Source organism: Scyliorhinus torazame, chromosome 18 (genome assembly GCF_047496885.1).
Source record: "Scyliorhinus torazame isolate Kashiwa2021f chromosome 18, sScyTor2.1, whole genome shotgun sequence".
NCBI lineage: Eukaryota > Metazoa > Chordata > Chondrichthyes > Carcharhiniformes > Scyliorhinidae > Scyliorhinus > Scyliorhinus torazame.
Window position 1 is genome coordinate 122,366,844 of NC_092724.1, and position 26,923 is coordinate 122,393,766.

Below are 26,923 nucleotides of genomic sequence, written 5' to 3' on the forward strand. Positions count from 1 at the left end.
CGAATCTTAATGTTTCAATGAGATCTTCTCTGATTCTTCTAAACGCCAGAGTGTATGGCCAATTTACTAAACCTCTTATCAAATCCTCTTGTCACAGGAAGAAATCTGGTGAGCCTTTGCTATTCTGCATCCAAGGTTTATACTTCCTCAGAACTGGAGGCCAAAACTGCACACAGTACTCCAGATGTGGTCTCACCAAAGCCCTATACAATTTTAGCAAGAATTCTTTATTCTCGTACCGGATGGGCCGAGCGGACTGCCCAAAACGACGTCTTCCCGCCGGCACCATCCACACCTGTTCGCTGCCGGCAGGAACAGCGCGGGAACGCTGGGGGGAGGCGGCCTGTGGGGGGGCGAGGGGGGTTCTTTCACCGGGGTAGGACTCAAAAGGGGTCTGGCCCGTGATCGGTGCCCACCGATCGGCGGGCCGGCCTCTCTAAAAGAGGACCTCCTTTCCTCCGCACCTCACAAGATCCATCCGACATCTTGCGGGGCGGCCTCGGGGAGGATGGCAACCACGCATGCGCGGGTGACGCCAGTTACGGTAGTTACGTGGCGCCGGCCACGTCATTTAAGTGGCGCCGCCCGGCGTGCGCTGACGACGCTGCTTTCGCGACATGCTCCCCGAGTTTCTCGCGGTCCCGATCCTAGCCCATTTTCGGGCCTGGTGTCGGTCGCGATCGGGGCCGTTTCGCACCGTCGTGAACCTCGACGGCATTCACGACGGCATGGGCACTTAGTCGCGGGAACGGAGAATCGCGCCCCCTGTGTCCTCACAGCTTTCATTCCAACCTGGTTTTGTATTATCAGCAAACATGGATGCATTAGCCTTGGTCTCGTTGCCTGATACAGATTGTAAATAGCTGAGGCCCCAGCACTGCCCCTTGTGACACTCCGTTATTTAAAGCTTGCCAATTGAAAATTCCCCTTTATCCTCACTCTATGCTCCTTGTCCCTCATACAATCCTCCATCCATGATAAATGGGGCATTTTCAATTTGGCAAGCATTAACTCGTGGAATGCTGCAAGGATCAGGACTGGGCCCTCGGCTACTTATCATCTATTTTAGATAAATGTATCCACGTTTGCTGACAATTTCAACAGGTTAAAATGTAAGCAGAGGGGAGGATGCAAGGAGTCTGTGAGACATAAAGACTGGTTGAGTTGGTAATAAGTTGGTATGTGTTACCCCCAACTCCATGAGCCCTTATCTTACTTGTTAATCTTTTGTGGGATGTGTAATGATATGTATAATCTAAGGAGTGTAAAGGGTTAACAAGATGATGTTCATGTGTCTGAACACTAGATGGCATCACTGAGTAGTGTTTTAAAAGGCTGCGTCTCTAAGCATTCTGGGAGAAGGTTAAGGAGAAGAATAACTAGAGGTTGAGATAGAGTGTTAGTTGTATTAGAAAGACATTATGGATTACTGCAGCATATATTTAATACTGTTGTTTTATTAGCTATTAATACAGTGTGCAAACCATTTAAAGTAGTGTAAATTAACTAGCTTTGTTTTAAATACATAGTTTAATGTTCTTTGTCAACACTACAACTTTTAGCTATCTTGGAGAACTTTACAAGGAACATCACAGGATACCTTATCGAATGCCTTCTATAAAATCAAGCATACTGGATCTACTGGTTTCCTTTTATCTACCCTAATAGTTGCATCCTAAAATAACTTTAATACATTTGCAAACAAGATTTCCTTTTCGTAAAGCCACATTGCCTCTGTCTGATTGTACTATGATTTTCTCCATGCATTGTTAAGATTTCCTTTGGGGTAGAAACCAGAAACAACTGATGTCAGGCTAACAGGCCGATAGTTCCCTGTTTTCTATCTCCTTTCTTGAATAGCAGTGTCGCATTTGTTAACTTCCAATCTGTTGAGACCATTGTAGAAACGCGAGCATTTTGGAAAATTATAATGAGTGCATCCACCCTCTCTGCGGCTATCTCTTTTCGAATGTAGGCCACTAGGTCCTGGAGATTTGTTGGCTTTTAATCCCTTAAATTTCTCAAATATTTATTTTCTGCTGATATTAGTTATTTTTAAGTTCCGCACTCTTATTAGCCCCTGGTTACTCTCTATTTCTGGTGTTTAATTTGTGAAGCATTGTAGTTGAAAGGCTTTTGGATATTTTATTAAAATAATTAAATACAATACGCTTAAGAGTTTGGTAATATCTTTGGTCTCAATCTCAAGAAAAAAATGGTGCTGGACTGATTGAAGGAATATGAGACAGAGAATTTTGCTGCTATCTTAGGTTTCACCCCATAATGGAAATTTTTCTCAAGTTTATTGGCAATGCCAGAAATTTGCCACCATAAGAACTAGGAGCAGGAGTAGGCCATCTGGCCCCTCGAGCCTACTCCACCACTCAATGAGATCATGGCTGATCTTTTGTGGACTCAGCTCCGCTTTCCGGCCCGAACACCATAACCCTTAATCCCTTTATTCTTCAAAAAACGATCTATCTTTATCTTAAAAACATTTAATGAAGGAGCCTCTACTGCTTCACTGGGCAAGGAATTCCATAGATTCACAACCCTTTGGGTGAAGAAGTTCCTCCTAGACTCAGTCCTAAATCTACTTCCCCTTATTTTGAGGCTATGCCCCCTAGTTCTGCTTTCACCCGCCAGTGGAAACAACCTGCCCGCATCTATCCTATCTATTCCCTTCATAATTTTGTATGTTTCTATAAGATCCCCCCTCATCCTTCTAAATTCCAACGAGTACAGTCCCAGTCTACTCAACCTCTCCTCGTAATCCAACCCCTTCAGCTCTGGGATTAACCTTGTGAATCTCCTCTGCACACCCTCCAGTGCCAGTACGTCCTTTCTCAAGTAAGGAGACCAAAACTGAACACAATACTCCAGGTGTGGCCTCACTAACACCTTATACAATTGCAGCATAACCTCCCTAGTCTTAAACTCCATCCCTCTAGCAATGAAGGACAAAATTCCATTTGTCTTCTTAATCACTGTTGCACCTGTAAACCAACTTTTTGCGACTCATGCACTAGCACACCCAGGTCTCTCTGCACAGCAGCATGTTTTAATATTTTATCATTTAAATAATAATCCCTGTTGCTGTTATTCCTACCAAAATGGATAACCTCACATTTGTCAACATTGTATTCCATCTGCTAGACCCTAGCCCATTCACTTAGCCTATCCAAATCCCTCTGCAGACTTCCAGTATTCTCTGCACTTTTTGCTTTACCACTCGCCTTAGTGTCGTCTGCAAACTTGGACACATTGCCCTTGGTCCCCAACTCCAAATCAATATTTTGTAACATTTTACAAATCTGATTGGCATCAAACACAGCTCCAAAAATTTGTTTCTCAACCATTCATATTGGGTTCCAACTGAACTTGAGCATATAAAATCAAGCCAGATAGATTGTTCTACCATTCTTTGAATTTTAACTGCTTGCATCAAATTTTATGGTGTCGCTGTATACGTTCAAAATAAATTAAAACATAGAACTGTGTACGTGTTTGCAAGTCTTTTTAATAACTTCAGATCAAAACTTTCCAACTTTAGTCACATACACAAAAGTCAAGTTACAATACTTGCACAATAATGTGCATCGATGAAGCTCATCAAAGTCTCAAAAATGCAAATTGTCCAGATAACTGTGCAAGTCATAGAAACCATTTGAGGCTAGGAAAACACTTTTCCGTATGCCTGCATTTCGTAAGAACATAGGAGGAACAGGGGTAAGCCCTCTTGTCTCTGTCCCATCATTTGTGGCTGCGAAACCTCAACTGCAACTTTTCGCTCATACCACTTGTGTAATACAAATTTGTTGATCTCATTCATGAAAATATTAATTGCCCAAGACCTGCAATTCTTGGGGAGCGATTTCCACCACACTGTGTTATGTGTAGATTTTTGAAGTATTTACTCCCAATTATCTTTGTACCCTTGCTGATCTGCAAGTTTGCAATGAGAAATACTGAAAACCTTTCAACTAAGTGTTGGAATAATTAATGTGATTAAAGACAATGGGCGCACAGCTGCTTGTTTCTTGGTGACACACCGTTGACTGCGCGGGATTCTCTCTTCCCGCCGCTTGTCAATGGGATTTCCCATTGATGCCACCCCATGCCACCGGGACACCTGCGGCTGGGATGCACTGCTAGCGGGAGCAGAGAATCGCAACGGATGGAGAATTCCGGCCCGTGCATTGCATTCCCGTTGGGGCCCACTACAGTACTAAGCATAGGAGACTGCAATTTTAAGGCCACCTACCGCACTAAAAAATAGCTTTCAGAAGTTATGATTGTTTTCAAAGATATATTTCATAGAATTTTAATATTCTGCACCCTCAAGCCTCCAGGCAAGCTTTCCTGCCCCACCATCTAAAGAGTCAGCAGGGAATGCATTTTCGCTGAAGCCCTACCTTAGAAAACTGCTGGCCAATCTCATTAGCCAGCAGTTTGGTAGACCCAGCAGTGCCAGCTGCAGCATTGGCCAGGCCTGAGGCCACGGGCAGTACGCAGATTCTAAGTCCCAGAGTTCAGGACCAAGTAAATGCAGGGTGGGGTGTAGTCTCAGAGCAGTGGCAGAGGGTGACAGGAGGGATGGGAGATGTGGGGAGGTGAGGCCCTAGGGAGGTGGGGACCTGGGGTTGAAGGTCACGACGGAGTGGCTTGTGGGGGGATGAACTTTGTGGGGAGGGGGCTTGATGTGTAAAGGAGGGCCCTTGTGAGAGGTGCCCCCTCCCCCCCTCCAAATCTGATCAGAGGCTTGAGCAATGCAACCAGCTTGGCTTTTCTCCTGCCGCTGAATTCCTCTTTTCAGCCTTAAAATCGAGGCTGGGCGGAAAGCGACTCTGTGGCCATTAATTGCCAGTTAACGGCTTCAATAGGGAGGGATTGGCAGGCTACCCTGGGCCTCACCAACATCCCCCGTAAAATTACAGATAGGTTGGGGAACCTAGCGGAAAATTAACAGGGCCCCATGTTGGCAAACCTGCCAGTGAGACCACATAAAATTCTACCCATTGATTTTCTTTCTCACAAAATGTCTTTTCACAACTCATTTATTTTATACTTTCTAATAATGTGCACTAAACTGCCAGAATTGTGCACCAAGTAAAAGGAATTTGCTTCAACTGTGTAATCTCTATGTATTTATAGAAAAGATGTGTTATTTTGAAGCCTGTTGCATCTTTTCGCTCCTTCCATTTAATAATTGGCCACTTCAGGATGTACGACTGAGAACAATCTTCTGAAGTCAGAAGCTTTGCTTCGTTACGTTAAGTGTCGAACTGCATATGATTTCTTAACGGAGATTAGCTTTTAGTGGAAGTTATTTTAAAATCTTCAAAAGCTCAATGAGTTTACATTAATTCTAAAGTGTTTTTTTGCAGTGATGTGCGATGGCGCATTCAACAAGTAATAGCTGAAACATTTGGGCTCGACTCAACTCGCCTGCACCTCACAAAGCCCACCTTTTTCTCCAGGATGAACAATACAGAGGCCAAGACTATGCACGATGAATATTGGCATCCCCACATTGATAAGGTTTGAATAATCCCTTGATACATAATGGAAAGCTTAGCAATTGGAACTTATTCACATATTATGAGTTGAAAACAGAGAAAATCACTCTTCCACACTTCAGGCTTCGTGAAATATGCTACGCAATATTTTGTTCTTAAGGTTGCAGTGCTGTGTACACAGTAAAGGTTGTTGCTGCGGGAATAATGGAATAATAATAATAACAATCACTTATTGTCACAAGTCGGCTTCAATGAAGTGACTGTGTAAAGCCCCTCGTCGCCACATTCCAGCGCCTGTTCGGGGAGGCCGGTACGGGAATTGAATCCGCGCTGCTGGCTGTGTTCTGCATTACAAGCCAGCGATTTAGCCCATTGTGCTAAACCAGCCCCAGTCTGTGATAGGACCTGGAGAAAGGGCAAAGCGGTGACCCCGTTTCATTACGAAATGTTTCCAACGCGCACACTATAGGAAACTCACCCAAAAGGATACAGGAAATATCTCAAATTCTGGTATTAATTAGAAATTTTTTTTTAATAGGTATGAACCAAACTAAGAAAAACGTATTGATGCTCCATGTTCTCTTTAGAACGTAGCTATTGTCCGTAGCCCATTCCTTTCAGCACAGGGTCCCTTGAAACTAATTGCACAGAGCTACACACACAATATTCACCACTAGCACCTTTCTGGCTCCTGTATGGTCATACATCCATGCAGCTTGGCTGGAACATTATTGATGCCAAAATATTGTGCTTGATGTATGGTGGTTGCAGAATTGCAAATAAATGATACTATTTTGCAGACCTGCAGATCAATGAAAGAACCCCTGTGTAGCAGCATATTTTAGTTTTGCTGGAATGAACGTGCTGGATTGTATAACTTAGGTTTGTTGTAGTGAGTTTCTCAATGGGCCGAATGGTGTTCTTATCGAATTATAGAACTTACAGTGCAGAAGGAGGCCATTCGGCCCATCGAGTCTGCACCGGCTCTTTGAAAGAGCACCCTACCCAAGCCCACACTTCCACCCTATCCCCATAACCCAGTAACCCCATCCAACACGAAGGGCAAGTTTGGACACTAAGGGCAATTTAGCATGGTCAATTCACCTAACCTGCACATCTTTGGACTGTGGGAGGAAAGCGGAGCACCAGGAGGAAACCCACGCACACACGGGGAGGATGTGCAGACTCCGCACAGCCAGTGACCCAAGCCGGGAATCTAACCTGGGACCCTGGAGCTGTGAAGCAATTGTGCTAACCACTATGCTACCATTCTGCACTGTTGGGATTCAATGAGTAGAATCAATAGAATTGAAAGGGGAAATGAACAAATAATTACAAGGTGGTGAGTGCCTGATTGCAGTTGAACATTTTGGCTGCAGAACCTGCATTCATTAAAGCCGATTTGACCCCCAAAAGGTAAATATCACAGTGATACTACAATACTGTTCTCAATTGTGCTGATGGTCAAATGGTTTCAGGTTAAAGGGCTCATAATATTTAACCTAAGGAAGAACTATTATTTTGATGTATTCTACCATAGACGGTGATGAATGGCTCCTAAGCGAGAGAAGGGATTTCCCATTTTCCTAGTGAAAAGGCAGCTTGTTCGAGACTTTGAGCTTATTTCTAGAAAATGCTCTTTTTGATTTAACGCATCACATCTGGCTGTTGCCCTTTCACTTTGAGGACCGTTTTTGGTTTCAGTCATGCATGACATTTATTAGTGTGTGCTGCCGTGCTGTGGGGCAGCATGGTAGCACAGTGGTTAGCACCGTGGCTTCACAGCGCCAGGGTTGCAGGTTCGATCCCCTGCTGGATCACTGTCTGTGCGGAGTCTGCACATTCTCCCTGTGTCTGTGTGGGTGGAAGTGAGGGCTTTAGTGGGTCAGTGCAGACTCGATTGGCCGAATGGCCTCCTTCTGCACTGTATGTTCCATGTTCTATGTTCTAAGAGTCCCGAATTTCCATTTGCCTTCTACAGTATGTAGTTTTTCCTTGAAAAGGCACAACCCATTTTGCTAAGACTACGGGACAAAGGCACAAGTTGGCAGGAGATTTTTGAAGAAAGAACATGCAATTATTAGTTGTTTTCATGCCCTCAGTACTTCAAATGCTCAGCCAATGAATTACTTTTGAAGTGATGTTAGCTGTTGTTTCATAGACAACTGCAGTAGCCACTTTGTACTCAGCAAGATGGTACAAAGAACAGAACAGCTGAGTAACCAGTTGGTATATTTTAGAGACTTTTTTTATTTCATGGGATGTGGGCATTGCTGACAAGGCCAACAGTTCTTGCCCATTTTTAATTGCCCTTGCGAAGAAGGTGGGGGGCCACCTTCTTCAGCCACTGCAGTTCATGTTGTGTAGGTACACCCACAGTGATGTTAGGAAGGGAGTTCCAGGATTTTGATCCAGCGACAGTGAAGGAACGGCAATATATTTCCAAGCCAAGGTGGTATGTGCCTTGAAGGAGAACCTGTAAGTTATGATATTCCCAAGTGTGTGCTACCTTTGTCCTTCTAGATGGTAGGGATCATGGGCGGGGTTCTCTAAAAATGGGGCTATGTCCCCATGCCGGCGGGAAAACCAGCGCCAACGACTCCGGCGTCAACGGCCCCCGAAAGTGATGAATTCTCACCTTCCTAGGATGCTAGGTTGCTGCTGGAGACGTCCCCGCAGCTCCAGCTGGTGGGGAATATGCGCGGAATGGCCGGCGTGATCTCGCGCATGCGCGGAACGGCTGGCATATGTCCCCGTATGCGCGGGGGTTTCCTTCTCCGCGCCAGCCCCCGGGTAATATGGCGGAGCCCTATAGAGTAGAGTAGGCCCCCATTGAACCAGCCCCCCCGCCGATCACAGGCCCCGATCGCGAGCCAGGCCAACGCCCCCTCACCCCGGGGTCGGATCTCCCCCCCTAAACCCCCCCCCCCCAGGATGACCACCGCACACTTACCCTCCAGGTCCCGCTGTGAGGTGAATAATCCACGCCGGCGGGACTGGGCCAAACTCGTTGGCCACTCGGCCCATTGGAGCCCCGAAGAATTGCCGTGGGGGGGCCGCTGTCAACGGCCTCCGACCGGCACGGTGGGAATCCCGCAGGCGCCCGAAAAACGGCGCCGGAGAATGCGGAAGCCGGCACTGGGGCGCGATTCTCGCGCTTTTCCCGGGTATTCTCCGACCCAGCGCCGCGTCGGATAATCCCGGCCCATGGATTTGGAAGGTGCTGTCGAGGAAGTATTGGCAAATTGCACTTTGTATAGCCACTGTGCAGCATTTTACTGAGTACGGCATCAAGGAGTCCTAGCTAAACTGAAGTCAATGGGAATCAGGGGGGAAACTCTCTGCTGGTTGGAGTCATACCTGGCACAAAGGAAGATTGTTGTGGTGGTTCGAGGTCAATCACCTCAACTCCTGGACATCACTGCAGGAGTTCCTCAGGGCAGGGCCCTAGGCCGAACCATCTTCAGCTGCTTCATCAATGACCTCCCTTCCATCATAATGTCAGAAGTGGGGATGTTTGCAGATGACTGCTCAATGTTCAGCACCATTCGCCACTCCTCAGATAATGAAGCAGTCCATGTCGAGTGTCAAGTCGATTCCGGCTTGGGTCACTGTCTGTGTGGAGTCTGCACGTCCTCCCTGTGTGTGCGTGGGTTTCCTCCGGGTGCTCCGGTTTCCTCCCACAGTCCAAAGATGTGCAGGTTAGGTGGATTGGCCATGATAAATTGCCCTTAGCGTCCAAAATTGCCCTTAGTGTTGGGTGGGGTTACTGGGTTATGGGGATAGGGTGGCGGTGTTGACCTTGGGTGGGGTGCTCTTTCCAAGAGCCGGTGCAGACTCGATGGGCCGAATGGCCTCCTTCTGCACTGTAGATTCTATGTCCAAATGCAACAGGACCTGGACAGTAACCAGGCTTGGGCTGACAAGTGGCAAATTACGTTCGCACCACAGAAGTGCCAGGCAATGACCATCTCCTACAAGAGAGGATCTAACCACTGCCCCTTGACATTCAATGGCATTACCATCGCTGAATCACCCACAATAAACATTCCGGTGATTACCACTGATCGGAAACTGAACTGGACTAGCCACATTAATACTGTGGCTACCAGGGCAGGTCAAAGGCTCGGAATCCTACAGCGAGTTACTCACCTTCTGACACCCCCCCCCCCCCCCCCCCAAAGCCTATCTACAAGGCACAAGTCAGGAGTGTAATGGAATAATCTCCACTTGCCTGGTTGAGTGCAGCTCCAACAACACTCAAGAAGTTCGACACCATCCAGGACAAAGCAGTCCACTTGATTGCTCCCCCTTCCGCAAACATTCAAACCCTCCACCACCGACGAACAGTGGCAGCCGAGTGTACCATCTACAAGATGCACTACAGTAACTCACTAAGGTTCCTTAGATAACACCCTCCAAACCCACGATCACTAGGACAAGAACAGCAGACACTTTGGAACCCCACCACATGGAGCTTTCCCTCCAAGTCACTCACCACCCTGACTTGGGAATATATCGCTGTTCCTTCACTGTCGCTGGGGCAACATCCTGGAACTGCCTCCCTACTAGCACAGTGAGTGTCCCTACACCTCAAGGACTGCAGCAGTTCAAGAAGGCAACTCACCTCCACCTTGTGAAGGGCAACTAGGGATGAGAATAAATGCTGGCCTAACCAGCAACGCCCACATCCCGTAAATGAATTAAAAAATAATAATGGAACGAGTGAATGTCTACGTTGGTGGAAGGTGTGTTGATCAAGCGAGCTGCTTTGCTCATGAGGCTAAGAGGCCTTCAAACATTTTTAGAAGACATATTGTTGTCACTGAGAATTGAGGAGCGCCTGCCTTCTCACCAGCTCATCTCTGCCCAGCACTCCTCCTGCACTGGTTTGTGACTTCCAAACTGCATTTCAAACCTGAATACTGTAGAAATAGGCAAAGCTCCCATGCAAATTTTCACATCAGACATGTGTGCAATTAATGAGCAACGAAATGGCCTGATTCATAAAATAGGCTGCCAAGAGGAAACTTCAGCCCTTGGTTTTGAGCAGCAGTCAACTGTGTACCTGACATTTTTGAATTCCCACTACTAAGGCTGAGGTAACACGATGCTTAGAATTGAGACGGAAATGCAATAAGAGTAATGTAAGTGGAGTTGAGAAGTGGGCAGCAACTAGGTTAGGCTTAAGGCAAAGGGTAGGCAGTATGACATGGCAAAGAAGAAGGGGGAACTCCAGGGCCTGGGAAATATGCTGACCCCTGGGAGTTGTACCCTTGTCACTTGTTGCTGCTGCATCAGTCGTGATGGTGAGTCAGATACGGTCATTGTAATGTGGCCTATGGACTTAGAATCCGCGGTGTGTACAGGCCTTGAAGTATTGTGGGAGTATGTTCTACCTATGTTTATGGCATTCATAATGACCACAGTTGTCCAAACAGCAGAGTACTCTTTGAGATAAAAAGAACAGAAGGTGCTCATTTCAATTTCAAAGCAGAGTGTTGGTGAATCAATGGATAGAAGCAGATGGTTAGATTTATTTTCAAAATTCAAAAGCAGGATTTAAAAAAAAAAATTAACCAGAGCCGTCACTTTGTTAAAATTACAGTACAAAAGATGACAGCATTGGCTGACTGGACATTGTGTAATATTTTTCACTGTGTAATGGTACTTCTTGCATTGGAAAAGTACTGTAATGAGAGTTAACTTACCTTTAAAGGACAGATTGAGCCTATCCTTTGGTGAAGTCAACAGAAATATTTCTCAGAACTATTGATGTTGGACAGTGGAGCTTCTTCGGTGGGGGGGGGGTGGGAGTTGTTGGCTGGACTGCTGGCTCGTGATGCAGAGCAACACCAAGAGCGTGGCTTCAATTCCCATATAGGCTGAGGTTATTCATGTTGGCCCAACCTTGCCCATCGGCTGAGGTGTGGTGACCCTCAGGTTAAACCACCATCAATCAGCTCTCAAAGGAAAGAGCAGCCTATGGTCCTCTGGGATCGTGGCGACATTTACATTTTGTGTTCCAGTAAAATGTGCACTTTGTGTTCACATTATTGAAGAAACATTTTGGCAATGTTAATTCTGGATATTGACTTTCTGATAGTTCTCATTGTGCTTGTCTGGGGAGATAACCCTTAAGTGCAATGAAGATCACTATTGGTGACATATTAAATGCAGAGACCTAGGCATAAATTTAAAGGTCTCTCATAGATTTATATTGTCCTTCTGGAAGGAAAGCCCTAGGACACTGAAGAAAAGTGCTTTGCAAATGCAAGTATTGCCTTAGTCTGTTTGTATAAGTGGAACAAGAGCTGCATTTTCACGTACAGTGCGGTTTAATGGGAGCCCGTGTGTTAAGGTTAAGAAACTGCATGTTAGCTGAAGTAAAAGTTTAAATATTGTTTTCTTTTCTTTTGTTTTAATAAAGTTTGTTTATAAAATAACAAAGCCCTATTTCTTATATTATCACTCCTGGAACAAATATGGGCAGCACGGTAGCCTTGTGGATAGCACAATTGCTTCACAGCTCCAGGGTCCCAGGTTCGATTCCGGACTTGGGTCACTGTCTGTGCGGAGTCTGCACATCCTCCCCGTGTGTGCGTGGGTTTCCTCCGGGTGCTCCGGTTTCCTCCCACAGTCCAAAGATGTGCGGGTTAGGTGGATTGGCCATGATAAATTGTCCCTTAGTGTCCAAATTTGCCCTTAGTGTTGGGTGGGGTTACTGGGTTATGGGGATAGGGTGGAGATGTTGACCTTGGGTAGGGTGCTCTTTCCAAGAGCCGGTGCAGACTCGATGGGCCGAATGGCCTCCTTCTGCACTGTAAATTCTATGAAAAATCGTTCATTCCACCCCACATTAAAACAAAAAACAATTTATGCATCTGGTTCAGTGCCTGAGCCATTGTTGAGGGCTACCCGGTGTCCGTAACAATAATATGATGTTATTTCCCCAAGTGCAATGCATGGAAAAGCCAAAAGATAGTGTAGGAGTTGGTGAAAATATTGGTAGAAATGTTAAGCAATGTGTAGCATTCAATGTCTTTGGACCCTTAAGGGCCATATAGAAACATTAGTGCCAGGGATAACTGTGATCACTAGAAATGTGATTGCTGTTCATCAGCTGGGTTTCTTTCATTATTTTTGAGCTAAACAGAATGTGGACGTTCTGCTTGGTTTTGCTAATTAAAGCTCTTGAATTCCTGAATCAGTGTAATCCAGATGGTTAGATATTCAGCCTTATGATTTAATCTGTTCATTGCTGCAGACTGGAATTCTAAATTTTACCGCTATTGCAGAGCCCTTTTATCACACTCCTCTATGCTGTTTCCAATTCACAGCACTTTCTTTTCTGTATCAGTGCCAGAGCTATAATTATGAATTGCTGTTACGACTTTATAAGAATTTATCTAACTGCACCATTTAATATTATTCTAATTGCTAAGTATTGCCCTGAAAGGGTAACGCATAATTATAATTTCTGGGATGTTTTGTGTGCTGTTAGCAATTATCCTTTCTTGATCATTCAAATTCTTCAGTTGTTAGCCCTGGTTCAATTTATATGTAAATCCCAAGGATGCGCAATCAAGATTCCATGTTCAGGTTTTGAATTGCATTTCATTCTGAGTTGTGCTTGAGTTGTGTTAAATTGGCTATCGAAATACATCGACTCTAAAACTGCTGTTTGATCTGTACTCCTTGTGGATGTTATCTGGGATTTTAATAGGGGTGCTAAAACTAACTTGAGTGACATTGGGTCAATGAGAGGAAAATGGGCTATGGTTCTTTATAATCTTTGTAAAAGCGATCATTATTAGCATAATTGAGAGTGCGCGTAAGAGAGTGAGAGGGAAAAAGAGAGAAAACAGGTGAGGTGGAGGGAAATGGATGGAGGTTAAGCAACAACCCACTGTGATGGAGCATGCAGTTTACTGACAGGCACTATCTCAGCCCACATCTGAACATTTGGGGGAATCATCTAGAATAATAATCTTTATTGTCACAAGTAGGCTTACATTAACACTGCAATGAAGTTATTGTGAAAAGCCCCTTGTCGCCACATTCCGGCGCCTGGAGGGGAACAGAGAGGGAGAATTCAGAATGTCCAATTCACCTAACAGCACGTCTTTCTGGACTTGTGGGAGGAAACTGGAGCATCCGGAGGAAACCCACGCAGACACGGAGAGAACGTGCAGACTCCGCACAGACAGTGATCCAAGCCGGGAATCGAACCTGGGACCTTGGAGCTAAGAAGCAACTGTGCTACCCACTATGCTACCATGCCATCGAGCTGATGGTGCTAATGAAAATATGTCTAGGAAGCGGAACAAAAATTGGGGGAAAAAAAGGCGAGGAACGCTAAACCAAATTAATCTCCTGCTAGATAAAGTACGTCTTGTTAGTATAAGGAAAATAAAGTTATTCCCCCTGCTTTTTCACAAAGCTTCATTAAATGTTATCCCTAAACCTAGGTCCAGTTAGCTCCACCGGAATGAGAACAATGAGTCTTAGAAATATATATAAAGTTGCTTTAAATTGATAAGTTAGTGAACTGGCATGGTCGATACCGCAAAACACCATCAAAGATTATATTACCAGGAGAGAATTCGGGACAAATTAGGAAACTGCCATTGATTCCAAGTTTGTTTTTCAATACTTGAAATACAATTTAGAAACATTTTCACAAATAAAATTTAAAAGAAAATAACAACACACTCACTACTGCCTTAATCGGGGAGGGGAAAAAGACTTCTGACAGGAAAAGACATTTAATATTTACAGAGGAAATGTATTATTGATGTGTTGCTTCAATGCAGCATTGGATTCAATTCAATTTAGGTATTAACAGTCGCTTGGTAATACAGAACATGAGTATTGCTGAAAAAGGAGACATGCTGTTGAAGCTTTTCAACTTGCACTCATCAGGACAGGTGCAAAAATACCAAATTTCAAAGGGAGCAACAGTTTATACTACATGAGGGAAGGGTGATGATTGGTTGGCAAGCGGACTCTGACTGGTTAAGGTGTTGCCATGGAGAATGTTTAATTCAATAATGGGCATGTTCCTTTTGTCTGCAGAGGGCAGGACCCCGAGTATGAATATGTTGCTTCTAGCAAGCGCAAGTGAGTCACAGAACCAGAATCCACTGCTGCATTGAAGCAACACATCAATAACACATTTCCTCTGTAAATATTAAATGTCTCTTCCTGTCAGAAGTTTTTTTCCCTTCCCCGATTAAGGCAGTAGTGAGTGTGTTGTTATTTTTTTTTTTTAATTCCCAAGTATGTTTTAATCCTTCAGTTCGCTCCCTTGCAACTTAGCATATTTCTTCACTACAAATTTGAAATTTTCAGAAGTTCAACAAAAACTCTTGCAAAGATTGCTACCTCTGGGTAAATATTCCTATTTTGTTTTTGCACGGCAGTCTTCCCAACATGAAATGCATTTGCTTCTGCCATGGGCCCATTTTTATCTCCAATAGTTCTGATGCTTGTCTTTCTCTGTTCCTCCCTCTGTAACTTGAAGGAGATAAAGCCCCTGCTTCATTGGTTCCAAAGGCAATTCAAAGTGAATGTTTAATATGGTTCCCAGATTTCAGCAAAGAAAGATAGTCCTCCATGTTCAGCAGCATCTGAATCAGGAGGTTCTTTGCAGTCTAAGGAATGTATCTTGCGCCAAGGCATAGTTGAGCTTGTGAAAGTGATGAATTGATTCTGAGAATGGGCTAAAAAAATAGGTCGAATTTGGCATTAAAAATTAGCACTGCAAGCTAAGCGTCAGAAAAGGCTTTTCATTGGACTGGGGTTTTGGACATGTGGGGAAGGCGGCATCAGGCTATTGAGTTGGAAGATGAGCCATGATCATATTGAATGCCGGAGTAGGCTCGAGTAGTTCCAGGTCAGGATGGTGTGTGACTTGGAAGAGAACTTGTAGTTGGTGGTGTTGGTATTGTGCCAGCTGCCCTTGTCCTTCTAGGTGGTATAGAACACGGGGTTGGTACTTGAAGAAAACTTGGCAAGTTGCTGCATATAATACCTTGTATATCGTACACTGTATGTCAGTGGTGGAGGGAGTGAGTGTCTAAGTTGATGGAAGGGATGCTGACAAACTTGGATAATGTCAAGCTTCTTGAGTGTTGGAGCTGCTCTCAATCAAGCAAGTTGAGAGTATCCAATCGGTGAGTAACTAACCTTCTGACTCCCCAAAACCTGTCGACCATCTACAAGGCACAAGTCAGGAGTGTGATGGAATACTCTCCACTTGCCTGGATGAGTGCAGCTCCAACAACACTCAAGAAGCGCGACAACACCCAGGCCAAAACAGCCCGCTTGATTGACACCCCTTCCACAAACAGTCACTCCCTCCACCACCAACAAACAGTGTCAGCAGTGTATCATCTACAAGATGCACAGCAGGAACTCAACAAGGCTCCTTAGTGAACAACTTCCAAACCCACAATAATGTGACTGAATCGTGAACTTCCAGTTGCGAATGTAGTGGAAGAGCATGTGGTGTTTCGCCCGACGATCCTTTCTACAAGTTCTTTCTTGATGTACCAGTATATTATTATTTGCCACCGCAGAAGCAGACCATTCGGCCCATCAAGTCTGCATTGACCCTTGGAAAGAGCACTGAATTTAAGCCCACACCTCCACTATCCCCATAATCCAGTAACCATACCTAACCTTTTTGGACACTAAAGGGCAACTTAGCATGGTCACTCCACCTAACCTGCACATCTTTGGACTCCGGAGCACTCCCACGCAGACACGGGGAGAAAGTGCAAGCTCCACACAGGCAGTCACCCGAGGTCAGAAATGAACCTGGGACTCTGGAGCTGTGAGGCAGTAGTGCTAACCACTGTGCCACCCTCTTTCTACCTTTATGACTCAAACGGGTTGTGGACATTTGCCATTTCCTCCACCTGGTCACAAGGCACATTTCCTACTTCTCTCACGTCCACGATGCTTTCTCATGTATCAACAGAGCTCTTCTCCTCACAGTTAAAACTGTCAGAGTTATATCAGACCATTCGCTTGTCCTGGCTCTTATGTCCAAAGCTAATGGTCAGTCTCCATGGAGATTTGATATGACCCTACTATCTGGCAAGGGGCTGGATTCTCCGCCGGCGGATGCTCCATTTTGCCGACAGCCCAGGGATTTGCTGACGGCGTGCGGCTGCCCCACAATGGCAAACCCCATTGACCAGCCGGCTTAACGGAGCATCCCGCTGGCGGGCTGAAACAGAAATGTGACGCGGCGGGGCAGAGAATCCAGCCCAAGGATTTTTGTAAATCAATATTCACCAGTATAGATGATGATTTTTATTAAAACAAACAAATCTAATTCCGTTACCCCATCAGTATTATGGGAGATCTTCAAGACGGTTCGCCGGAGAAATGTAATTTCTTACAATGCATGTATTATCAAACAAAGAAAATCAAAACAACAAGAATTGGTGGATTTTGGTTTAGAAATAGACTGCCAATATTCAATGCCCCCACCCCTGAGTTATATGCAGACAGGCTGAAGCTCCAGACTCAATTTGACTTACTTTCTACAGGTGAATCTGAGCACATGTTACAACATTTAAGGGGGCCTTTTTATGAATACATGGGCAACGCTGGCTGCCTACTAGACCACCAGCTCAGGCACCAGTCTGCTTCTAGGTTTATCTCCCAGATCTATGACTCCTCCCATAATCTCACTACTGACCCCTCTGATATCTCTATAAAAATGATCTTCTGTCGGTTAGCATGGAAAATGCTGACTTCCTAAATAATTTGGACAATCCATCTGTAGATGAGGACAGGAGCATTACATTGATGCAAAGTAGTAAAGCCACTGGCCCTGACGGCTTCCCTATTGACTTTTATAAAAGGTTCTCCACTCAACTTGTGCCCTTATTGCTAGATATGCTTAGTGACTCATTATCTCATGGTTCTCTGCCCCCTATATTGACTCAAGCTTCCATTTCATTTATACTCATAAAAGACAGGGACCCTGAAAAATTTGGCTTATTTCGGCCTATCTCTCTTTTAAACTTCGACTTAAAGCTGTGAGTTAAGGTACTGGTGTGCCGTTTGGAAACATGTCTCTCTGGTAGAATATGGGATGGCCAAACTGGCTTTGTAAAGGGACGCCAATTATCCTCAAATAAACGTCGTTTTCTTGACATTAAAATTTCCCCAACTGTCTCGGCCATCCCTGAAGTTGTTGTCTCTCTGGATGCGGAGAAGGCTTTTGACCGGGTGGAGTGGAATTATCTCTTTGACATTTTGGGTAAAATAAGGTTTGGTCCAAAATTTACTTAATGGATTTGCCTTCTTTATACCTCACCTATCGCCAGTGTGCACGCTTACTCTCTACACTTACATCCCTTTATCCAGGGGAACCCATCAAGGGGGATCCTCTGTCCCCACTGTTCTTTCCTCTGGCCATAGACCCTCCGTCAATATACTTAACGTCGTCCACATTGATAAAGCATATCCTTCGAGCTGGTCTGGGGCAGTCTGTGTCCTTATGTGCTGATGACTTCCTATTATATATCACTAACCTTTTTGTCTGTGTTGATGGCATAATGAATATTTTCAACTCCTCTGGCTCATTCTCTGACTAAATAAATTGAGTATCAACAAAAGTGAGTGTTTCCCACTTAACTGTAGGGCCAAACAAATCCCCCCCCCCCCCCCCCCCAACAAGAGCTTTGCTGTTTCATACATCTGGTGCTGGTTTTCGCTACTTAGGTGTGAATGTAACACTCTCTTGTGACCCTTCATGGAACTAATCTTACCAGTCTGGTCACCAAAATTACAGCTGATTTGTAGAGCTGGGATAGTTTGTCTCTTTCCTTTGGTGGCAGAATTCAATCCACAAAAATGAACATTCTGCCAGAACGCTTGTTTCTTTTCAAATGTCTCCCTATTTTTCTACCAAAATCTTTTTTTAAAATATGGTTAACAAGCTTATATCAGTATTTATCTCTGCAGGCAGAATCCCTGGAGTCCGTAGAGCAATATTTCAAAGAGGGGGATGGGTTGGTGGGGTCGCTGTTCCTAATCTACTGTATTATTATTGGGGGTTAATATTCAAAAGATGTTAACATGGTGTCATGATCCAAGTTTAAACTGGTGCCTTATGGAAATGGACACTTGCTGCTCAACCTCTCTTCCTGCCCTAATTTGTGCCCCGCTACTCTTCTCCCCTCTAAATACACGCCAACCTCGTTGTGATTTCTACTTTAAAAATATGGAAACAAATTTGTCAGCATTTTAAACTTTCCACTTCTTTTCTGTTTGGTCCTATTTCTAATAACTATTTATTATTTCTAATAACCATTTATTCTTGCCCTCCATACTTCACCTGAGGTTTGCTTGTGGAGGAAGAAGGGACTTCAGGTAACCTGCGGCCAAATTTAATTGACCTGAATCTAGTCTTTACCGCTATTTTCAAGCCCGTAGAATCCAGATAATCCCTACAGTGCAGAAGGAAGCCATTCAGCCCATCGAGTCTGCACCGACCCTCCAAAAGAACACCATCCCAGTCGCCCCATCCCCGTAAACCAGCGCGTTGATCATGACCAATCCACTCAACACGCACATCTTTAGACTGTGGGAGGAAACCGGAGCACCCGGAGGAAACCCACGCAGACCCGGGGAGAAAATGGAAACTCCACATAGAGAATGACCCAAGGACGGAATCGAACCCGGACCCCTGCGCTGTGAGGCAGCAGTGATAATCACTGTGCCACCATGCTGCCCTTTCCTCAACGACCTCTAAATCTCTTTGTGGGAAGGGATTTTGCCAGTGCCTCAATCCAGCAGTGGTTCTACTTCAAGATTGTACAGTCTCATGATATCCTCTGAACCCTCCCCTCTCCATAAGGTAAGAAATGATTGGGGAGCAGAGCTTGGGCTCGACCTTAAGGACGACTGGTGGGAGGAGGCCCTTTTTCAGGATCAACTACACACCCTCTTATGCTTGGTTAAGCTTAATTCATTTTAAACTTCTGCACAGAATTCACTTTACCAAGGTCAGAATTAGCAAGTTTTTCTCCAACACAAGCACAAATGTGGCAGGTTCTCACTCGCCCCTGCAGACCATGCCCACATTCTGATCGTGCTCGAAGTTGGCCAATTTTTGGTCTTCCTTTTTTGGTACTATTTCCAAAGTTCTAGATATTGATCTACAGCCTTGTCCTTTGATAGCCATATTTGGAGTCTCATCTGCACTGGTCACTTTCACTAAGATTGAGGCAGACGTCATTGCATTTGCTTCATGAATAGTGTACAGGTGGATTTTATTAACCTGGAAGTCCCCCAAGCCACCAAATGCTTCACCCTGGTTGGAAGACATAATGCCTTTTCTGTATTTGGAGATGACTAAGTATGCCATTAGAGGATCCACTGAGAATTATTTTATAGATGGCAACCATTGTCTTTCCTTCAAGAATTAATTACTATTTTAAAATATATATATATTTATTCAAGTTTTTCAACAAATTTTCAACAAAACACCCCCCCCCCAAAAAAAAAAGAAAGCAACAAGAACACAACAAGTAGAAATTATACAGGTGGACTTCCCCCATATACAGTAACCCCCATATAACAGTAAAAAGCACAAATAGGGAAAAAAAACACCTTAACCCAAACACCACCCCAAGAGAACCCCCCCCCCCGGGGCTGCTGCTGCTGACCTCCTCCTAACGCTCCGCGTGATAGTCTAGGAACGGTTGCCACCGCCTGAGGAACCCTTGCACAGACCCTCGCAAGGAAAACTTTATCCTCTCCAGCTTGATGAACCCTGCTATGTCACTGATCCAAGCTTCCACACTAGGGGGCTTTGCATCCTTCCATAGTAGCAAAATCCTCCGCCGGGCTAGCAGGGACGCAAAGGCCTGAATACCGGCCTCTTTCGCCTCCTGCACTCCCGGCTCGTCCGATACCCCAAATAATGCTAATCCCCAGCTCGGCTTGACCCGGGCATTCACCACCTTGGACATAGTCCTCGCAAAACCCCTCCAAAACCCATCCAGTCCCGGGCACGACCAGAACATATGGACGTGATTTGTTGAGCTCCCCGAGCACCTCCCACATCTGTCCTCCACTCCAAAGAACCTACTCAACATTGCCCCTGTCATATGCGCTCTGTGAGTAACCTTGAACTGTATTAGGCTGAGCCTGGCGCAAGAGGAGGAATAATTAACCCGACTCAGGGCATCAGCCCACAGACCCTCATCTATCTCCTCCCCAAGCTCCTCCTCCCACTTTAACTCCTCCACCGAGGCCTCCTCCTCTTCCTGCAGCTCCTAATAAATTGACAAAACCTTGCCTTCTCCAACCCATACACCCAAAGCCACCCTGTCCTGAATCCCATGTGCTGGAAGCAGCGGGAATTCTCTCACCTGCCACCTCACAAACGCCCTTGCATGTACCTAAAAGCGTTTCCCAGGGGTAGCCCAAACTTCTCCTCCAACGCCCCTAGGCTCGCAAACGTCCCATCGATGAACAGGTCCCCCATTCTTCTAATCCCTGCCCGATACCAGCTCCGAAACCCGCCGCGGTAGCATTGTGGATAGCACAATTGCTTCACAGTTCCAGGGTCCCAGGTTCGATTCCGGCTTGGATCACTGTCTGTGCGGAGTCTGCACATCCTCCCCGTGTGTGCGTGGGTTTCCTCCGGGTGCTCCGGTTTCCTCCCACAGTCCAAAGATGTGCAGGTTAGGTGGATTGGCCATGATAAATTGCCCTTCGTGCCCAAAATTGCCCATAGTGTTGGGTGGGGTTGCTGGGTTATGGGGATAGGGTGGAGGTGTGGACCTTAGGTAGGTTGCTCTTTCCAAGAGCCGGTGCAGACTCGATGGGCCGAATGGCCTCCTTCTGCACTGTAAATTCTATGAAATCAATCCTTCCCGGGACGAACCGATGGTTCTCCCGAATCGGGGACCAAAGCGAGGCCCCCACCTCGCCCCTGTGTCGCCTCTACTGCCCCCAGATCTTCAGGGTCGCCGCCACCACCGGACTCGTGGGGTACCTTGTCGGCGAGAGCGGCAGCGGTGCCGTCACCAGCGCCCTCAGGCTCGTGCCCACACAGGACACCATCTCTAACCTCTTCCACGCTTCCCCCTCTCCCTCCATTACCCACTTACGGATCATCGCCACATTGGCTTCCCAATAATAGCCACACAGATTCGGAGGCGCCAGCCCCTCCCTATCCCTGCTACGCTCCAGAAAAACCCTCTTCACCCTCGGGGTCTTATTCGCCCACACAAATCCCATGATGCTCCTGCTTACCCGTTTGAAAAAGACCTTGGGAAGGCACTGGAACACAAAGAGAAACCTCGGAAGGACCGTCATTTTTACCGACTGCACCCTACCCGCCAGTGAGAGTGGCAGCATATCCCATCATTTAAAATCCTCCTCCATCTGCTCCACCAACCATGTCAAATTAAGCTTGTGCAGGGCCCCCCAACTCCTAGCTACTTGGATCTCCAGGTACCGAAAGCTCCTTTCAGCCCTCTTCAGCGGTCACTCGTCTATCCCCCTTCCCTGGTCCCCTGAGTGCACCACAAAGAGCTCACCCTTCCCTACGTTGAGTTTATACCCCGAAAAGTCCCCAAATTCCCTGAGGATCTGCATGACCTCCGCCATCCCCTCCACTGGATCCGCAACATACAACAACAGGTCATCGGCATACAACGAAACCCGGTGTTCCTCTTCCCCCCGAACCAATCCCCTCCATTTCCTGGACTCCCTCAGTGCCATGGCCAGCGGCTCAATTGCCAGTGCAAACAACAAGGGGGATAAGGGGCACCCCTATCTCTTCCCCCGGTACAGCCAAAAGTACCCCAACCTCCGCCGGTTCGTAGCCACAATTAATTACTATTGACTGTGAATTTTCTGGGGTTTTTGTTTGTCTGTCTGTTTATTGGAGGGTGGAATTTTGGTACTGTGTTGTACTTTGTTTATCTCTTTTTCCTCTTTTGGAAAATCATTAAAAATAATTTATAAAAAAAACTTCCAAATCCACGACTAATATGATCTAGAAGGACAAGGGCAGCAGACACATGGGAACACCAACACCTGGAACCCCCCCTCCAAGCCACACGTCATCCTGACTTGGAAATATATCACCGTTCCTTCACTGTCGCTGGATCTAAACTACTGGAACTTCCTCTCCGACAGCACTGTGGGTGTACCTACACCACAGGGACTGCAGCCATTCAAAAAGGCAGCTCATCACCCCCTTCTCAAGGGCAATTAGGGATGGGCAATTAAAGGTGGCCTTGCCAGCGATGCCCATGAATGAATTTTTAAAAATAATCTCCTGACTTGTGTATTGCAGATTGTGGACAGGCTTTGGGAGTCAGGAGGTGAGTTAATTGCCACAGAATCCCCAGCTCCTGACCTAGTCTTGTAGCTACAGTATTTATGTCGCTGGCACAATTATGTTTCCAGTCAATGATAAACTCTCAGGATGTTGATGGTTAGGAATTCAGCAATGGTAACGCTGTTGAGCGTCAAAGGGAGGTGGTTAGACTCCCCCTTGCTGGAGATGGACATTGCCTGGCACTTTTGTGGCTTGAATGTCACTTGTCACTTATTGCCGCAAGCCTGAATATTATCCAGGTCTTGTTGGACATCCACTGCTTCAGTATCTGGGAGATGCAAATTGTACTGAACATTGTGTAATCAGATCAGCAGCGAAAATCCCCACTTCTGACCTTATGACAGTGGGAAGGTCATTGTCAAAACAGTTGAAGATGCTTCGGCTGAGGTCACAGCCCTAAGGAATTGCTGCAGCAGTGCCCGGGACAGAAATAGTTGGCCTTCAACAACCGCAACCATCTTTCTTTGTGCTATATATGACAGCAGCCATTGTAGAGATTTCCCCCAATACCCACTGACTTCAGTTTTCTGAGAGCTTCATCATTCCAGATGATTTAATGCTTCCTCGATATCAATGGCATCATGAAGCTCTAAGAAAACTGAAGTCATCCGGTTTTGTATGGTGCAATTATTTCTTGCGTTATCAACGTGACGATATAACCTCATTATTAACCTTAGTATCCATACTTTCACCTTAGTATCCATACAGTACTGAGGAAGCCATTCAGCCCATTGAGTCTACACAAACCCTCTCAATGAGTACCCCACCCAGGCCCACTCCCACGCCTAGCCTTTGGCCACTAATGGGCAATTTAGCATGGCCCATCCACCTAATCTGCACATCTTTGGAACTGTGGAGGTAACCCAGGCAGACACGGGGAGAATGTGCAGACTCCACAAAGTCACCCAGGGTCAGAATTGAACCCAAGTCCTTGGCACTGTGAGGCAGCAATGATAACCACTGTCCCACCATGCCACCCGTAAATTCTGACTTACTCACCTGGATGGTTCCGGAAATGAGAAACTTCAGTTATGAGGATAGATTGGCGAGGTTGGGACAATTCTTCTTGGAGAGTAGGTGGCCAAGAAGAGATTTGATCGAGATGTACAAAATCTTGAGCGAGCTGGACAGAGTAGGCAGGGAGAAATTGTTCCCGCTTGTAAAAGAATCAAGAACAAGAGGGCACAGATTTAAAGTGACTTGCAAAAGAAGCAAATGTGACGTGCAAAAACATTTCTTCACACAACGAGCGGTTCGGGTCTGCGATGCTCTGCCTGGATGTGTGCTGAAGGCAGGTTCAACTGAGGCATTCAAGAGAGCATTTGGTGATTACTTTAATAGAAGCAATATTCAGGGGTACGGGGAAAAGGCAAGGGAATGGCACAAAGTCATAACGTTCGTTTGGAGAGCCGGTGCAGACACTGTGGGCCTGATGGCCTCCTTCTGAGCTGTAACAATTCTGTGATTCTGGATTGTTACTCAGGAAATGTTAGAAAGAACATTCCTGGTCTAACACCTAACTACCTATATGACCCCCATCTGGCTACCACCTTAACTCCACAAATACCCTGCCACCCGGCCCAAAGAGTTCTCACCTTCCTATTAGTCCCTTTACCCCTGCAACCCGACCTGACCAGCCCCCACCACCTGACTACATCCCGACCTGACTAACCCCACCATCTGACATCCCCCCCGCCTCCCCCACAACGACTTCATAAAGAACAAAATGAAAGATTGCATTAAAATGAATGATCTAATGCCTATGTCAAAAAAACAGACAGAGGAATTTGACCAGAATGCATCAACCACTCAGATGAATTCACAAGAATCTTTCCAGGCTGATAATTTATATATTGTGCAATATGCGATGTACAAATGGTAGGGGCATATTGAATTTGTTTTTCTGAAATTGCACCAACCTCCTGCGCTGATAGATTGAAAACATTGTTACCTGACCATGAGAGCTCTGCAGCTGCCCTAACTATAGGTTCACATCTTGCTGACAATGTGTAAACAAAATCTGGTATCGATTTAGCATCTCATTGCCTTTCCAAGAAGCCTGAAGTCATAAGTGCTTCAAAATGTGTCACAGCAACTGTTGCAATGTGGACAATGTGACACAATAGAACCCTACAAATTACAATGAAAGGATGAATGACTGGTTAATCTATAAGCAGACCGTTTTGAAAATGATTATGTAGGAACATTTTACCATGAGCAGCAGTTATTTTGATGTATGCCCCGGTGTTGTGCATATCACATTGTGAGTGATGAACAATTATACTATTGCACTTGGTTTGTTCACAGTTTGAGAAATGAGCTAAAAACATTTTCAACTCATTACGGCGGATAATGTTAGGTGGTGCTTTTCTCCCTGGAATTCAAACAGGAGCTAAGTCTGACCTGTTGCTCTGATGTTTTTCACAGGTGACATACGGATCATTTGACTACACGTCACTGTTGTACCTCTCTGACTATCGGACTGATTTTGGTGGTGGACGATTTGTGTTCGTTGATGAACTTGCCAACAGGACAGTAGAACCTCGGATAGGTATGCTATTTTTTTACATCTGCTCAATCCCCAGAATCCAAGTAAAATGCTTGAAACTTCTTCTTAACGGTGTTTTGAACGTTATGGACTGGATTCTGCGATTCTGCGGCTGAGTCCATAGGATCCGTCTGGTCTTATGACCAAAAAGTCGCCACTGCCCCCGCACCAATCCTCCGCCCGGTGGGGAGCTAGCAGCCGCGCCGCGTAAAGCCCACGACTTTACCTGCGGATACGGCCAAAGAATGCCCGGGTCCGTGGCCGCGCATGCGCACGGTGGCGCCCCCGATTCAAGCGTAAAAACGCATTCCCCGGCCGATCTCGATTTCGGCGTCAGCGATCGGAGAATCCAGACCTATGTTCTTCAAATTGCCCTCCTGGGGAAGAGAATGTTTTGTACTGTTGGCACTCAGTTACAACATACAATGCGGAGGGGAGGGGGAGGTTTCCAGCCATGGGACCTCGCTAAGGGCCGCCTGCTCAAAATGGTGGCCAGATTGCAGGATTCCCTTGGGAATCACTCGCAATCCTCGCCATACAGTAATTTACATGACGAAGGATTGGGAATCACTTCCTGATTTGCGCTCCCTTCGTCTTTGATCGTTTGAACACTTCTCCCAGCTTCTCCATTCACTTGAGGATGCTGATGCCGAGGTGAGCTAGTCATGTGAATGAATCCTTATTCCTTCACAATGTCATGGAATCATTCATTCGCAAATTGTGGACCATTCTCTGACACGACACTGTCCAGAATGGCATGAGCTGCATAGATTCCAATCAGTGATTGAATAACTACTTCCACCGTGATGCTGTGCAATCAGTTCTCTTCGATCCACAGGGAGTAGTAATTAATGACAATAAGAAATATCTTGCTTTTAAAATCAAATATATTCATTTCCAGGCACTCCCATGGCTTTGATGGAAAAGTGGAAGGTGATAGAGATTATCTTTGCTCTTGCCTGTTCATTACACACATGGAAATTGGAAATTTGTTTTTCAATACAACAAGTAGTGTCTGACCACCAGACTGATTGCTGGGTTCTTGCTTGACATTTGCTATCCCTAAGTGGCCTTGATGAATGTTTTGGAGAATATCAAGCTAAAGTGTTCTCAGAATAACCATTCTGTCATTAAAAACTAGGATAGCATCAATGATTGTGACGAGCTTTCTCTGTTAATAGTACTGTGTTGTTAGGAATATACCCCAGCCACCCTTTCAGACATTATTCCTTTATCTGGACACATTCATCATCTTGGTATTGGGCTTGTTTTGCCTCTTGCAGCTTCTTTGCAGTAACCAGTAGGTGTTTGGTAATGTGTGACAACACGCTTCCACCTCTTTGATGAAATTCAAATCCGCTATTTTGGCTCCATCAGCTGGGATTCTTGATAGTGCACCTGCTGTTGTTTGGTACTTCCCTGACATACTCAGTTACTGAATCATATCTCATAAGTCTCAGTCTGAAG

General features: G+C 45.6%; 1 protein-coding gene across 2 annotated transcripts in view; it reads left to right on the forward strand.

The window, feature by feature from the left end:
* ogfod3 (2-oxoglutarate and iron dependent oxygenase domain containing 3) overlaps nt 1-26,923 on the forward strand; it is a 216,452-nt gene that overhangs the window by 146,069 nt on the left and 43,460 nt on the right. Inside the window, exons 8-10 of one of the 2 annotated variants that reach the window (XM_072483276.1) lie at nt 5,388-5,541; nt 25,336-25,459; nt 26,358-26,608. In XM_072483276.1, the coding sequence (XP_072339377.1) occupies nt 5,388-5,541; nt 25,336-25,459; nt 26,358-26,506 (427 nt within the window). In that variant the 3' untranslated portion in view covers nt 26,507-26,608. Of the gene's footprint in view, nt 1-5,387; nt 5,542-25,335; nt 25,460-26,357; nt 26,609-26,923 lie in introns of those variants that run through there. The other variant, XM_072483277.1, reaches the window with a different exon arrangement.